Source organism: Sebastes fasciatus, chromosome 5 (genome assembly GCF_043250625.1).
Source record: "Sebastes fasciatus isolate fSebFas1 chromosome 5, fSebFas1.pri, whole genome shotgun sequence".
In the NCBI taxonomy this organism is placed as follows: domain Eukaryota; kingdom Metazoa; phylum Chordata; class Actinopteri; order Perciformes; family Sebastidae; genus Sebastes; species Sebastes fasciatus.
Window position 1 is genome coordinate 21,050,917 of NC_133799.1, and position 14,390 is coordinate 21,065,306.

General features: G+C 42.3%; 1 protein-coding gene across 2 annotated transcripts in view; it reads left to right on the forward strand.

Moving 5' to 3' along the window:
- hcn2b (hyperpolarization activated cyclic nucleotide-gated potassium channel 2b) overlaps positions 1 to 12,963 on the forward strand; it is a 64,621-nt gene extending 51,658 nt beyond the window's left edge. For both annotated transcript variants that reach the window (XM_074635683.1, XM_074635682.1), the window contains 2 exons: positions 3,059 to 3,223; positions 10,989 to 12,963. In XM_074635683.1, the coding sequence (XP_074491784.1) occupies positions 3,059 to 3,223; positions 10,989 to 11,932 (1,109 nt within the window). In that variant the 3' untranslated portion in view covers positions 11,933 to 12,963. The remainder of the gene's footprint in view (positions 1 to 3,058; positions 3,224 to 10,988) is intronic.
- The last annotated feature ends 1,427 nt before the right edge of the window (positions 12,964 to 14,390 follow it).

The following is a 14,390-nucleotide window of genomic DNA, read 5'->3' on the forward strand; positions in this document are numbered from 1 at the left end:
AGTTTTTCACAGCCTGACTATCAGTGCTGCTGTTGTGACTGTCTGAACTGCCAAAGCTTTCACAATATGTTGCCTCATTGTCACTTTTAATTCTTGTAATTAGAATCATTTATTTTAATAAAAGTACAGATGGAGGGGCTTATGTAGTTAACTGACTATCTATGAACTGGCTCACATTTTCAGAATCTAAAAGATGAGAATAAGGGATAGAATATGTTTCTATGGGTACCAGAAACCCCTGTGAACATATCAGGCAATACAAACTGTAAAAGATCATTTTGGACATTATATTTTCTGCTAATGGCAACTTGAAAATGTTAAGACAGCCATTATCCCAAATAGTGCTAGGAATATTCAAATCACTGTTAAAAAAGCCCTTTACCCATCCAGGATTTCTCTGTATTTCTCATCATATTTGAAGATGACAGTTGTCCTATCCACAAGCTCCTAATGGTTACCCAGCGGTTTGAACAGCTTTTTAATGCAGCTCCGGTGGTTTTCATTAAAATATTATTCTCTCCCAGCACATCCCTCTAATGATGCTAGAATTATGTAAATGGTCGTGTTACTGTACGTATAAGCAGGAAGATCCCATGTGACAATTTATGAAAGGACGTCTGGGGCTTCTTGTGGATTCTGAGACGAGTTTTTCCACAACTCTTACAAAAAACTGGAGCATCTAAAATGCTTAAAACAACCTTCATTTCTCAAACATGACTGTATTTAAAAAAGAAAACTCAGAAACTTGCTACTAAAGTTTGTCTTTCTAATGACATGTAGCTAATTTTGACTACGCTGTATATTCAGAATCACCACATTTATAAATAGACGGAGTAATACCACGACTATGTGTCATAATCGTGTCTAGAGGAGTTCATACGGTACATCATCCTACAGCTTTTACTTCCATTTAAGCAGCTGACCATGAGGAGAATAACCACCTACGTACAGTATAAGCAGCAGAGCGTCAACCTATCTTGCGTAAGCTATTAATCATTAATCTACAGAGGAGCTATAAATCCTTTATCAGATAGGCAGAAAACCATCAAGGTCACAGTTTTAATAATCCCTGAATAAAAGTTGCTGTATCCTGACTCATAGTCAGTGAATGTATGTGGGTGTATGTGAATGTACTGTATGTACAGTATCTATAACTGTAGATAGAGATGCAGGAGAGGACACACTGAGAATGTCTGGCAGCATCCTCTTAAAAGGAGACATTTCGGGAAATACACTTATTTGCTTTCTTATCGAGATATAGATGAGAAGATTAATATCACTCTCGTGTCTGTGCAGCAGATATGAAGCTAGAGCCAGCAGACTGTTAGCTATGCTTAGCATTAAGACTGGAGACGGGGAAACCTGGCTCGGTTCAATCTTGTCATCTGACTCTCGTCAAGGAAGCAAATAAGCAAAATAAATTTTCCTGGGAACTCACTTTTTAAAAAATAAAAAACCATTGCGGCCTAATTCACAATAGGCCTTATCTATAAATTGCGATAAAAGAAAATTTGTGCGTAAATGAATGTTCCTGACCATTTTTACTGCCATTTCCGCATAAACTCATATTATCTTAAATAGGTAAACCAGCCGTTCAAAGAGAGGGAGAAGAGATATACGTTTGATAAATCACAACTTAATTTCATGCATGTGTTATTGAAAACACATACATGATAAATGCTTTATAAATGAGACCAAATAAATGCATTTAGGCAGAGTTAACAGACTCTCTTGTTTTTTCTCTCATCAGTAAAACAAACAGCTTGTGCGTTAGCCTTTCATATTAGATTCAATGTTATAAGTAGGCTACAATTATCAGAACAATATGAAGATTCAGTTCGATTCAATATTAATCATTTTTCTTTTTTTCTTTCATTTCATTCATTCATTCATTCATTTTTTGCCCCTGCTTGAGTATTTCTTTTTCTTAGTATTCCCCATTTCTCTCTCCGTCTCTGAAACCTGTTATTATTCCCGATGGCTTGCGCCACGTCACGTCGGCTTTTTGCTGCGTCGAGCAATGCCCGACTTTGGGCGCTGCGCGCTGTGATTTGTACAGAACCCAGTGGCGAGCTCAGCTCAAACCGTGTTGTGTTGTTGTGAGCTGCTCTCTTCCGCCAGGAAACAACATTTGGTGTAGCTGTATTGTTGTACGGAAGGAAACCAGTGCCAGAAACAGTTTGAGATAATGAAAAGGAAAAAAAGTTTGTTATAAATCGGGAGAAATGCAGGAGAATTGTGACCCTGGGAGGAAACCGGGAGAGGGCAATGAAAACGCGAGTCTTCCGGTAAAATCAGGAGGGTTGTCAAGTATGCCTGCGATCCACATGTGGGTCGCAACCCCGTCTTTAGGAATGACCGCTCTAATGAACATTGCACAGTAACTGGTGCTTGTTATATTGTTATGCTTTTTAATGACATGCATATGTTCCGTCAGTGTCTGCATTTTTCTTGAATCCCTCCTGGTTAGTTTGTTTAGTGCAGCGCCCCGTTTGCAGCTGGAGATGCCAGCAGACAGCTACAGTACATTCCTCTATAGTGCCCCTACGCATGTCCTTAATGGAATCTCCTCCAGTTTCGTTATTTCTTCTCCCTTTTCCCACAGAGAGTCAGAGGTCGACCTTTCAGTCAGGAGAAAAAAGGAGGGCATATGGTTGTCAAGACAACAGTCAGCCCCGGCCCATAGAAGAAGAAAGCCAGAGAGATAAAGATACTAGGGGAAAGGGAAGGGGAACAACTGAATGTAATGAAGCTTAGCTGCACATCTCCAAATATAGAGTGTGCTTCCTTCACACAGCTGTCAGCGCTGTAGGAAATACCCAGTTTTACTGTCAGTGGGTCACACCGGCTACAACCTCTGCATGCATGAACCACTTTCATTCTGATCACACATGTGCTCAAAGACTAGTCAAATACCAGACTGCTCAACAAATCTCTCCTTATTTATAGTATCTCTGTTCTCTTTTCTCTTTTGTCACCGTCTGACACCCTGAAACCTGCCAGCCTGCCATTTTGTGATCTGACCATCTCTTGTCTGCTCTGTCTTTCACCTTACCAGAGATCTGTCTGCTAACCCGTGGAAGACGGACGGCCAGCGTGCGATCGGACACCTACTGCCGCCTGTACTCTCTCTCTGTGGACAATTTCAACGAGGTGCTGGAGGAGTATCCCATGATGAGGAGGGCCTTTGAGACGGTCGCCATCGACAGATTGGACAGGATAGGTAAGACTGCCACCTGGATTGGTAAACTGTACCAGTAAAGTAAGCTTTATTTGATATTGTTTAACAATGAATAACCATATAGCATGATAGTGTTGATTGGTGCGTAGAACGGCTGCTATCCCAGAGATTTCATTCGGTTTAGTTTGATCTGTTTGTTTTGGTTCATTTGGGCAGAAGTGAACAACGCCTTTCAAACTCAGGTGCACACTAATACCGCTTTTTCCACCAAAATTAGCACATATACGCAGGTTTTTAAAACCCGCTAAAAATAGGCGAAAGACTCCTTTCCAATTGCCAGTAGACAAGTTGCCTTTCTGGGTTTTTATTCTGGTGTGTCACACTCAACGTCACTAACCATAAAACAAGATTAGTAAACAGTGAAACTCTTACTTTTATTTTGTTTCTGTCGAGTTTAACTGAAGAGTGTTTTGATGATCAGCGAGGTAAAATCACTGTTTCTGTCAATGGAGTCTGGTGGCTTTGAGGAGCGCATATAACGGCTGTTTCTTTTCACATCTAACTCAGTTAATTTAGGGTTTATTTCGATCAAACTAGATTTGGCGATTGCTGGAACAGTGGAAAGACTACTCAAGACTGTTTTGATGAGTTTTATTTTGTTTCTGTCGAGTTTGAATGAAGTGTGTTTCGATGTTCAGTGCGGTAAAATTACTGTTGTCTGTCTGGAGTCTGTTAGCTTTGGTAATTGTATGTTTTGTATGTTTATAAATTATAATAATTGTCCAAATTCCTGTTGATTTTATTTATTATATATTCACTTCAACGCGCATCACACAGCACCGTGCAGGAAAAGGGGCGAAAATTAGCCTGTCCACCTGGGTGTCGTATTTTCATCACTGCCGATCGGAGCTCGAGCCGATAAATACCTGTGACTACTGCAGAGTCATTTGTCCCGGGAATGAATGCCAAAAGCCAGATGTTAGTGGGTGTTAGTGGGTTTTTAGTCCAGTGGGAAACAGCATTATGTTTCTAAACATACATTATTATTCTAAAAGTTAACAAATTCATCTTTCCATCTAGACCTAATTTATGTCTGATTCAGTCCCGGATAATTAACATTACGCCTCACCGATAAAAGCCACAGGTACGGTGTCTTCATAAGCCTAATGAGTCATTCATACGATGAGATGAAGCATAAGGAAAATGTATTCATTCATTAACTTGATGTCTCTGTCAAATCACTGCACTGTCTGACAGCTGTGATTCTCTGTATGAATGATCCTCAGGGAGACGATGTGTGCGGCGGAGGAAAGGATTCGACAGTGAAAATGTATTCATGGCTGTGAATCATTTATCACGTAGTTTCTTGAGCTCAAAAACTGTCATGGAAATTGAAAGCTTCCTGTGGATATCTGCCATTTTGAAAACGGTTATATAAACATATGTGACACTTGTGAATATCACGGAAGAAACCGCTGATTAATGTCAGTTTTTTTGTACCCCTGTATTCTCTAGATGAATTTACTGATTTGTTAAAATGATTGCTCAGCAGCCTTGGGAGCTTCTTGTTAACACAAACATCATCACAATGCAAACAACTTCCCCTTCCCATCATGCCCCAGAAGGTCAGCAGTGCCGCTGATGTCACATCCCCCCTGTCACACGACCACACGTGTTTACAAAAGCCCCGCATCCGCCACCTGCCAGCTGTTGCCATAGCAGCCAGATTCCACACACGAGCAGCCTTCAGTCAGCCAGCTCACATATTTTGGGGGGGGGAGACTGCCGTGTCTGCTTCACGACCTAACCACCGACCAAATATTCCCACTGGGCTCCATGTGCACTTGATGAATATTAATCACTGATAATGTGGTCTTTTGTTTGGCTTTTTGTAAACAATGTTTGTCGGGAAAAAAGCATCCGGATTAAACACTCAGCGGGATAACAGAAGCCATGTTAAGAATCTGAAATGTAAAATAACAACACAAGCTTTGTTCCTTTCAAGTGTAAAGAGTGATAGTTGGATGCATCTCAATAAGAACCTCATTTTAAAAACCAGTGCGATCTAATGCTTCAAATATCAATCAAATCTTTAAGTTCCAGGATTTTTTAGGTGAGCATCTGTGACCAGGAGTCACAGTCATTTAGGATCAGTTCAGCCTGACAGACCATAATTACTCACATTTTTGACGGAACCAGGCTTTCTCCAGCAGCCATTCATTCATTTTTTATGAACAGTAGAGAAACAGTCTTTGACCTGTGAGCCATTCCTACATACAGTAGATCCCTTGGCCATTCTCTTCGTACCATTAATGCATCACATTGTCAACACAGTGTCACATAAGATCAGCAGAAGAAGATTTAAGGGGGAATGTGGGTGGTACTTGATAATGAATAGCAGGGTCTGAAATTAGCACCCGCCAAATGCGGGTAAATTGTTGGCATTGGCGGGTAAAATTGTCAGGCCATCCGCCACTTTGGTAGGCAAGGAAAATGCACACCCGAAAGTATGTTATGTCCAAAATGATAATCACGATTATTTTGATCAATATTGAGATTATTTATCACGATTACTCATTGATTTTAGGGATTAAATATTTTTAGTGCACTTTCACGTATGAAATAAACAGAGCAATGCTTCCACTTCCACATTGTGCTACATTCCTGCTAATTAACAGATCTTTGCATCATGAATTCAGTGCATTTTCGTTTTGCCCGTCTGCTCTCTGTTAAAACGAGTAATATACAGTATATTACTCTTCTACTCTGGAGTGCTTGATCGTGGGCGATCTCATGTTGGGTCTCTAAATTATAGAGTACGATCTCGACCTGCTCTATATGAAAAGTGTCTTAAGATAACTTCTGTTATGATTTGACGCTATATATATATAAAAAAAAAAATTTAAATAAATTGAATTTACCATACATGTAGTCTTTTATGGAAATATATCGAACATTGAATGACAACATTATTCACATTAGATGAGGTCTAAATTATGTAAATATTATTCCTTCATTTAGTGCATAGATTTCAAAAGTTTTGTCTGAGTGGTAGACAAAAAAAAACCCTGAAAAAAGTTATTTTCAGACCCTGATGAATAGGTGCAACTGATGTGTGAGTTCTGCAAAAGAGGCATCTTCATCTTAACAACTGCTTCAATGTCTTGTAGGCTCTGACCTCTAAAAGGCTTCATAACCCCCGATGAAGTTCTGCATTTGCACCTGAGACAACTCATGTGCCCGCCTCCCTATCAAGTTGTTGCTTGCCCTGTTCCCTTGCCAGCTAACCCTAAAGTGCCATCAGCGAGTTATTGTGCTATTTGCCATCCATGATTCAACAAGATGGACACTGGGATTGTGCTACCAGGCTGTTTCTTTCTTCCCTAGCGCATCTACGAGGAAGACCTAGTAGTGCTCCTTGAGGAAGAACTTTCAATGTTACATCTGGGATTTTCCAGGCTGCAGCAGAGCAAATGGGGATTGTTCTTCCTCCTCCTTCTAAACCCTGAGAGGGGACATCGTCACCAAGCCTCGATGTGTGTTTTTCGGTCCACAGATGGAACTCATACAACATGCCAGGAGGACACAGCAGTCACCACAGTCTGAATCTGCCTCCTCACGTCCTTCTCCTTCTGGTCAGGCAGCTGACTGTGTCAGAGAGTAACAAGTTCATCACCAGCCCTTTTAACCTCACTCAGGCTGTTGAACTGACTAACAGCCTAACTTTCTCGCCAGCTCTCTAGAGACCGCCTGCTGCATCAGAGAACCAAACTGACAGAGACAATAGTGCAGAAGAGATGTCTGCGCTACTGAAGTTGCCCACAGGCACACGCACACTTCTCTACATGCCCATCTCCTGTGAGTCCCTCTTTGTCCCTGAAGTACAGCAGATGGTGGCTCATCTGGAAGCAGCTGCTGGAATCTTGTCTTTGGTCCCAATTTTCCTCCCTAGCAGCATTTGTTGGGGAGAGAGCGGCACTGTGACTGGCCTTTAGCATCGACACCATCATTGGCTGGCTGCTCCAGAATTTTCCAACATTTCAGCCCTTCCATGAGCAAGCCTGGGTAAAGGCGCTGACGCACCAACGTCGGCCAATTTTGGGCGGTTGGTGAGCGTCTGTGGCCCTAGTTTTTGTGCTGTGTCCTGCATCGTCAGCTTTTTGGCCGATTCAGCATGTTTAATCGGCTGCGGAGCTCGGTGGTGAGAGAAATCACTCCGATTGGCTGTTCAGCTTAAACGAATCAGTGCACGAGAAGAGAAACGGATGTGAGGAAAGCAAGCCAACAAGTAAAGTCAAGAGGACAAACACAGAAGGCTCTTCCCATTTTTCATCTTCATCTCATCTGATCATTCCAATACACGGATATTTTCACAACAACATGGCCATCTCGAATGAAGCTAAGTGGTGAGTGAGAGTGGCATGAAAATGGCCAGCAAACGCCACTTTGTTTCATGTACGTATCTCAACAACGGCTTGTATGTCTGCCGTCCTCGGTCTTCTGGTTTCCCTTTTTGAATGATGAATACAGACTACCGCCATCTGCTGGTGTGGAGAGTTATTTCATGTCACGCAGGCACAGAACGTACGTGGTAGTTGGCCATTAGCTGTAGTCTTTGCGGTGTGTTCAAGTGCAACTTTTTGGCCAAACACAGGCAACGTGAAGCGACCGAACATTTGGCATTCGTCGCCGCTAGTTCTTTGATGTCGGTTTGGTGTGTCTGGGCCTTAAAGTCAGAGTGCCAACACTATCCATTTTGCAAAAAATCCAGTAAAAATTGGATGAAAAGGGTTGTTGCCAAACAAAATACAGCATCCTTCAAGTAAAACACTTTTCTTCTCCTACTTCATCGTCTGAACCTCAGCCTGATTCAGCTGTGAAGAGGTTAATATGCATCGAACACTGAGAGGCACCCAACCTGATTTAACTTTCTCCTCTTCTCTTTAACTGATTAAGGAAAACAGCTGACATATTGAGGGTGTGTTTGCCTCAACTTGCCATTAGTTACCTTTCTTCACATGTGAAAGCGATTGATTGACTGGTGAGAAAGAATCTTTCCCTAAATAGGCTCCTTCTGTCTTTTCATTAAGAGGAGAGATGTCTCTGTTTACCTCCCCCATCACACTTCCTGGTCATTACGTCAGAGAGGAGGAACTTGTAAATCCAACTCTCAGCAGGTTTCAGACACAGCGGTCTCTAACACACTCATCTTACTTACCTGACAGCGGTGAGGACCCAGGGGGTTTGAACCTCACCACTTTGTGACGCACACACTGCTTTCTTTCTCCGGGAACAGGCCGCGATGAACGTGTGAGATCAGATGTGATGATTCTCTCACACTCTTTCCTGCTGTGACGTCTCTATGTAGCATTGCTCTGCCTGGCTGTAGCCGTGCACCCTGCTTTTTACAGGACTAAGTGGGATTCTACAATTCAATTCAATTTGACATTTACCTGCAGAAACTTTTCAGAATTGCTGTTTTTGTTTTAAAGGGTAACTTCAGTATTTTCCAACCTGGACCCTATTTTCCCATGTTTTTATGGAAGTTTTATTTATTGATTTAATGTAAAAGGGACCATGTACAACATAAATGGCACCATTTGATGTGACCAGATTATAGCTTTAAACTGTTTGCATCTGTAACTGTGACTAATAGGGACAACAATTTTTGAAATTGGAAGGAGAACGCTGCAGACAGCAGACGCTAAACAGGCTGCAATGTAATTGCCTGGGGCAACTCCTCACCCTCAGTTTACGTCCACTAAAAGTGATTGTTTTTGCCACTGACAGGCTCAGATTGTTATTATAAGTGTCTGCCAACATTATGGAAAGTACCCTACAGAGAAATAAAACCTTTTTCTTACCTTTCACTTTCTGTTTGTTACTGTGTGTCTCACTCGGAGAAGTCTCGTTCTGATATCTCAACATTGCATCAACATTGTCGAAATCATCGAAATAATCAGCCACGACATTGAAAATCTTTTAGGTAACACAAAGCTACGCTTTCTGTACTGCAACACAACAAACCCTGATAACACCGGGACTCCTCTCTCCAACTCTCACTCACATTTCCACCGTTTTCTTCCGGCAACAAGTCACATAACACAATATCAAACAGAAAGCGAAAGGTAAGAACGGACGGCAGCTAAATGGTGAGTGAGAGTGGTGTGAAAATGGTCGTCAAATGGCGCTTTGTCTCATGTACGTATCATCACAACGGCTTGTATATCCACAGTCCTTTTGAATGATGAATACAGACTACCACCGCCTGCTCGTGTGGAGAGTTATTTCCTCTCATGCAAGTGCAGAACATATATGCTAACTGGCTGTTGGCTGTAGCGACTGCTCAAGCATGTGATTTATTGTCACCACGATCACGGCTGAGATGATAATGTCTCTATTTGGCCTTGCGTCACCTCCAATACGGCGTGCAACGGGGAGCATCTCCCATTATAGCCAAGTATTCAAGCTGCAAGCTTGCTGCTCCCACCATCTAATTCAGCGGAAGGTGCATCAGTTGTCTCTGGTGCTGCAGACTTGTGGGGGGTTAAGCAAAACTGAAACTTGAGTTGGAGTTACATCCAGATAATTTTTTCCTGGAAGGCCAATGCATGCCGAGCATCAGCCATGTACAAGTACACCCAGACTCACACGAGCATATTCATCATCAGAGGCAAAAATAATCCAATGCTTTGGCAGCAGACACGCTCTCTCTCTCTCTCTCTCTCTCTCTCTCTCTCTCTCTCTCTCTCTCTCTCTCTTGCATTGTCAGCACTGAGGTGACTCTGCAAAAACACTAGCTGGCAAAAACACTTTCCCCATATCCCCATAACAGGGAATCAGTGCAAAATATCAGATGCTCTCTATTTCTCTATCTGTGTGATTGTGTTTGTCAGTGATGGATTTTGTGTGCGGAGAAAACGGCAGATAGTTCCATATATAGACTACTATATCCAGGAATAGAATAAAGGATAAAGATAAATGGTGAAGCTGTTCTTTTTGTGTCTAGTAAAAAATGACTAAGAATAAGAGAAGGTGTAGGATAATGCCAGGGAACCAGACTTTGCTTGTACAATTATGGCTGTTTTTCTTTTAGCAACCAGTAGCATCTACTTCAGCAACAATTCTTGGGGTGGGCATCTTTCCCTCTCAAGATGATTCGATACACATCTCGATACATGGTCTGCGATACGGTACAAAAACGATACAGTTAACCATGTTAACGATTCGATACAGTTTGATATAATACATCGATTCGATCAAATTTGGCTCCGATCCAAATTCACTCATTGTGTTAACTTTGACAGCGCTATTTTTGTGTGTGTAGTAGTAAGTATATATGTAGCTTAGCCTCCAGCATATAAAACGATCACCTGACACATTTGAATCCCTTTTGTTTATGTGACTCTCCTACCGCTTGTTTCCCCACTAGTGACGGCCTGCTTGCATGCATGACGGCTAACGTTAGACTGCTGCGCTTCGTTCCTCTCTGTCTCTGTATGCAGCAGAGACGGAGATGAGGGGTCGGGTCTCGCTGCCTGTCTCTCTCCTTGTAACGTTAATAACACACACGGACAACTCGCTCTCTCTCTTTCCGCTCTCACCACATCCATGTCATACACACACATAACATGTAAAAAGTGGAGCTATTCCTGTCTGTATCGGCTTATGACGGGGGTATCGATTTTTGATCCCCTCAAAATTTGAGTCAGATTCATAATTTTGTATTGATGTAGCCGTATCTAAGACTATTGAATCGAATTCCATCTTTACAGCCCTACTACTTTCTGTCTCCTTGTCATTGCAGGCAAGAAGAACTCAATCCTGATGCACAAAGTTCAGCGTGACCTGAACTCGGGTGTTTTCAACAACCACGAGAACGAGATGATCCAGGAGATCGTTAAATATGATCGGGAGATGGTTCAACAGGTTGATGTGCAACCGCGATCGCGGGCCATGTCCATGACGCCTCCTCTACACGGTGGCATCTTTTGTTCTCCCAGCCATCCCCAGAATTCAGCGATTGCCACTCTGCAGCAGGCCGTAGCCATGAACTTCTGTGCCCCCATGCAAGGGAACACGATGGGAACGGGGACCCTGCAGTCCCCCAGGATGGTGAGGAGATTCCAGGTGGTGGAAGGTGTGTCCAGCCCTGTTTCAGCCTCTCCACTGCAGTCTCAGCTCCTTGCTTCTGGTGCCTTTGCTCCCGCCCTGTCCAGCCCCCCTGTCCAGAGTCCGCTGGCACTTGGAGGACGGTCGTTCCAGTATGGATGCAGTACCCTGGCTGGTCCCAGCTCAGGCTCCCAGCTTTCTCTAGCCCAGCAGCACATAGTCAGCCCCGCACACCGGCCCAGCACACACAAGAGTACTCATTCCCTGCAAATGGGCAGTTTGAGCCAAGACGCCAGGGCTCTGTCAGCCTCTCAGCCCTCACTGCCTCATGAGGGGGCGCAACCAGGTGCCCCAAGTCCCCCCCAGTCTACACGAGTCTCCTCCACTTCCATTGGACCCCCTCAGACCCCAGCAGGTCACACAGGTGTCTGGAGCGCTATACCACCTCGGGTGGTACTGCCCCACCAAATGACTGTGGGGGCCTTCCCTGTAGCATCCCTGCCCGGTTCTGTGCAGAGTTTTGGTGCCGGTGCGGGAACAGGTCTTGGGGACTCGGGACTACCCAAGAAGGACTCTATAGTGAGCCTTCCTGAGACAGACCACAGCAAAATCAGATCCAGGCTATCCTCAAACTTGTGATCTTAATTGAACTCTTCTGGGGGAGTGACTCAATGAGGGGCTTGACTGCAGGAACACGGGGGGGATTTCTGCTCTTTCTCCTATAGTTCCTCTTCTCTCTTCACTCCGGTTTGACTATCCGAATGTATGAATGTTGAGCGAGTTGCAGCAGGGAGAATCTGAGAGAAGACTGTTCTAACATTAAGTCTGTATGGTGACTTTTCAATCTGCAGCACTGAGATGTTTCTACTCACAGACATAGTAGTTGCACAGTAGAGGTAAAGTAGCATCTCCCCACCTCCTTAATTTACTGTATTTTACAACACAGTCAACAACATATGGGCATATCTGCTTCACTATCCTCTCGTTCACCTCACTTAATGCAAACTTGGGGTCGGATGGGACTAAAAGAAAATCAGGGACCTGCTTCAGATATCAGAAGTTGGCACTTTAATGGGGTTTAACTACTGTATGTACCACATTGTGTCAGTAGGCTGGCTGTAAAATGGTGCCTTCAAATGAGCTTGTGTTTACAACATGGGAAGTCGTGTACACAATATGCTTGGCGTTCAAGTCGTGAGAACACCGCTGCTACGCAACGGCAATATTAACGTTACTATCGGCATCTAGAAGCCACAGAGGCTAACAATTTAGCAAGCGTAATGCAGGAAATGCAAACCCATGATGACAGAGGAAAAAGATGAGGCCGTTGGGAATATCAACATTTTCCTCAGACATATTATAAAATTACGGAGAGAAAAACAATAAACGACTTAAATTACAATATAGTAACTTATTATGCACTGAAAAATTAACTTCCAAGGCCTCCGCCATTTCTGAGAATGTCAACAAACACGTCACAACTCGTGAACTTTGAGCTTTCAGAAACTTTCCACTTGGGAGATCGTGAATATCACAAGAGGGGGAGCGTTCATATGGACTCTTCTCGTGAACACGGTAAACACGACCCCATTTGAAGACACCAAAATCTATGAGTGTTGGAAGTAACAAAAATTAACTGATAAAAATGGAGGTGATGAAAACGCATGTGAATTGAATAATAAAGTGATAAATTATCAAGTGATTTGATTAATTTAAAGCTGATTTGACTAAAACAGTCGTGATAAGCTGAAAACAGAGCCATGTTTCATAATTTTCACCATCTTATATTCATCAATCACAACACAAAATTGCCTTTTATTATTTAAGGAAAGTGGCCTCAAGGGTGAATTGTGAGCTGTAAACCATAAATGTCAGGTGGGTGTTGTGAATGATGAATGGTCGATAGTTGATTATCAGAGCGACACTGTTTCAAATAAAATGTCAATCAAGTTTATCAGACCAAATGACTATCACTTTTTATATTATATATATTGATATTCATAACTTCCCTTTTTCTTCAATTACTTTCTGTTACTTCCACCCATGAGGCCACTTTCCTTAAATGATCAATTTTGTGTTGTGAATGACGAATATAAGATGGTGAAAATGATGAAACGTGGCTCTGTTTTCATCTTATCACGACTGTTTTAGTCAAATCAGCTTTAAATGAATCAAATCACTTGATACTTTATCACTCCATTTTTCATTTCACATCCATTTGTATGCCTCCATTTTTCAGTTCTCTTCACATGCATTATTATCAGTTCATTTTTGTTACTTCCACCCCTCATAAAAAGACGATCTTCTCACAAAGGCATAATAATGGTTTTCGTAAAAAATCATAAAAAGTTCGAACATTGAATTAGTGTGTTTTTTCTTGTGTTACTTAAGTATCCCTACAGATCAAATTTGTAAGCACAAAATTGGATAATATTCAATAATGACCTTTATTCCAATATTTAAAGCCATATTTCCCCCCGACTATTGATATGAATGGATGAATGAGTATATTTATAAATCAAACTGACATTTTCTGAATCTAGTTGGGTTCTTTTGTACTTTTTCCCTGCCTCTCATAGTCTCCCAAGATAAATATGTGAGACCCCGGGGATGTTCAGATCACAGTCAACGAATATCCTTCGTACTGAAATTTCAGCTGTGGGACAAATTGTCCATTTCTACAGGAAATGTCTGCATGTTTGTTTAATTTAAAGCTGCATCAATCAATATTTGTTGTATTAAAAATGAATCAAATGACTAAGGGTAATGTAAAGGGAGTTGCTTGCCATGATGAACCCACAGAGTATGATCACTCAGCTCTTTTTTTAGCTCATTGTTTCAGCTTTAAAGCCCAAAGATTTTCTTTACAGTTCAATCTTATCACTCATCAACCGTGTTTCCAGTAGCAAAAGGCTCAGCGAAAAAAAGCTCCTTTTAAACCCATTAGTTGGTGTAGACTAAACCCGAGGTAAAAGGCTGAAAATAGATAGAAATAAGTGGCCAGAAAGACGACTCCAGCGGGATTATAATGTTGCTTGTGCCTGCTAGAAGTGTAACGGTACATGTCCACAGCCTCGATCCTTTCCACGCTTCTTGT